Source organism: Amphimedon queenslandica, unplaced genomic scaffold, assembly GCF_000090795.2.
Source record: "Amphimedon queenslandica unplaced genomic scaffold, v1.1 AMPQUscaffold_13448, whole genome shotgun sequence".
Classification (NCBI taxonomy): Eukaryota; Metazoa; Porifera; class Demospongiae; order Haplosclerida; family Niphatidae; genus Amphimedon; species Amphimedon queenslandica.
The window spans coordinates 318,749-321,212 of NW_003546316.1; the positions used below are offsets into that span (position 1 = coordinate 318,749).

A 2,464-nucleotide genomic window follows, 5' to 3' on the forward strand; every position below is an offset into this window, starting at 1 on the left:
ATTACTATGCCAGGCCCCACATTATTAGTATACACTTCCTTTTTGTGGTTTTGCAATGTTTTGTGAAGTCCATGTAGCAATACAAGCACCGTATAGTCAGTAGTTCAGGATCATGGGTAAGTCAATTCAATAGTAAATATACTCTATTATGTTTATATTGTAGAGTTACTTCTAAGAGTGTCTTTCCTGTTACTATTATTATACCCAGTTGCTTCATTCAACCTTACTACAATTGGTATTGGTGGTGAAGATGATTCAGTTTCAGCCTGCATCCCTGTCAACAGGAACACCAGTCTTTATATGTCACTTGTTGATCCTTCTTGTGATAGCAAAGTTGATCTATATCAAAGTCCTCGTCATAATCCACCTATGATTAAAAGTCTCAATGAAGTAAATTTTAATACAAGCACTGTCTATACTTACAATTTAACTGGAAATGTTGATCCTGAAAGTCTTGTGTTTCTCTATATGGTCACCTACAACATGACATACAGCTATCAATCAAGGAATGGTAGTTTTTCTAAATTACAAATTATAATAGGAATGGCCATTGATCACCTCCCAGCTACATCTAATATTGGTCACCATTCAAATTCAATAAACATTACAGCTTTTAGACTTTATGATCCTTTTGTTAAAATTGTCATTACAAACAAAGATAGGATTCTCACTGTAAATGGAAGCATTATAATAAAACAATTTTATTATGAAAACATAGGTTATCCTAAAGAATGCAGAAACTTGACAATAAACAGACCACAATGTCAACTGAAGTCTTTCACTAATGAAGCCTGCATATTTGCCTTTTCTAGCAACAGTGCAAAGTTGCAATATGGAAATCAACCAGTACAATTGTACAATAGCAGTACATATACTCTATCAATGACAAACTGTTTAGCATCTCCAACAAAAACATCAGAACCTATACATATTACAACAATTATACGGCCAACAATTACTGTTATACCACCACCTGGTGCGGCCACCGGATTATCTGGAATACTGTTATTAATCATTATTATTGTACTTGTTTTAGTGTTAATTATACTAGGAGCCACAATTGCATGCTTCTCTTTTGTAACAGGAGGATATTATTATGTCAGCAGTAAAAATCGTACAATAAAACCAATTGATGAAGAGATGTCACAATATGTAACTGATGAGTATTTATTAAGCATTCTTGAGAGAAGGATAGAAGCAGATGAAAAAGGATCAAAAATAAGAAAAAAGATTGCAGCTGGAATTAAACAAATAAAAGGTAAAATAGTTTGTAGATCTATGTAACGATGATTTATTGTAGGTATCTTTGGTGAGCTGATCAAATTACAATTCGATAGTAAAGGTTTGGTCCATCACTGCAGCAAGACTGGTGTGACACTCATAATTCCAGAGGGAGCAGTTCAACAACCTGCTACTGCATGGTTTGGAGTGTGTCCATTTAGTACTAAGTTCAAGTTTGGTGACTATGTACCCATCACTCCTATTGTATGGGTCTACATTGATCAAAAACTAACAAAACCGGCAGAGCTTTACCTTCCCCACAACATCAATATTGGGACAACCATGAAAAACCTCTTCATCCACTTGACAGCCAGTGATCAGAACTTCTTGGAAAAAGGAAAGTTTCTTTTTACTTGTAGCAATGTCAAAATGGAAGTCGATTCTGAAATGTTTAAGACATTCTGTGACCACTTTTGTTCATACTGTGTTGCCATGGAAAAGAATGCATATAAAGGTACTCAGAAGCATTACATGATAGCAATGGCTGAGAAACAAGAAGATGAAACAACTTTTGTTGACTTTTGCTGCTTTCCTTGTCAGATGGGATGCAAGCAGGTATTATCAATGTCTCTTTTAAAGTGTAATTATTTATGATAATTTTAAATTTACAGCTTGTAATGAAGCAGTATAAGGATGAAGACTTTGCAATTAGTAACTTGAAGAGTATCATGTTTGATGATGAAGGCAGCTTATCTGCAGCATTCGATCCAGACAGTGTACCAGGATGGGAAAGAGATCACAATGGATTCCATACAGAAGAGGTAGATACATGCATAGGACACTGAATAATACTTATGATTGTTTATTATAGATATTTGAGTCAGAGGTTGATTATTTTAAAGTGATGGGTTGTGAAGCTGGTAATGTGAATAAAGAGAATATTGAGATGCTTCAAATGATGGAAGAGGTTCTTTCTTATCCTCCTCGTTTCAGATACACCTTCTCATGCTTGAATAGCTTTGTTGCCTTAGATACTACAAAAGTGAAAGCTGTCTTCAGTGGAACAAGCAAACCCCTTCAAATCAATGTCACATTGAAAAAGCCACAAGAAAATGAGAGTGCATCCACATCGCAACTAACTCCCCCTTTGACTCCTAATATTGCACCAGCAAATGATATCAGTAAGTAATTCAACCCTGAAATGTAATATATACATGTCCTTCAATAGAATCTGATGTTGTTT

At 34.9% G+C, this 2,464-nt stretch overlaps 2 protein-coding genes across 2 annotated transcripts in view; both read left to right on the plus strand.

Annotated features, from left to right (window-relative positions):
• LOC100633676 (uncharacterized) overlaps window positions 1-28 on the plus strand; it is a 4,934-nt gene extending 4,906 nt beyond the window's left edge. The window contains exon 8 of the mRNA XM_003385797.3: window positions 14-28. Within this exon, the coding sequence (XP_003385845.2) occupies window positions 14-28 (15 nt within the window). The remainder of the gene's footprint in view (window positions 1-13) is intronic.
• A 1,112-nt stretch (window positions 29-1,140) lies between these two features.
• On the plus strand, window positions 1,141-2,402 carry LOC109581302 (uncharacterized; the record flags this gene model as incomplete). Its single annotated transcript, XM_019995314.1, has 4 exons — window positions 1,141-1,258; window positions 1,301-1,836; window positions 1,893-2,042; window positions 2,093-2,402. Coding segments are annotated over exons 1-4 (1,114 nt in total), but the record flags the coding sequence as incomplete, so codon positions are not given.
• Between the last annotated feature and the right edge of the window lie 62 nt (window positions 2,403-2,464).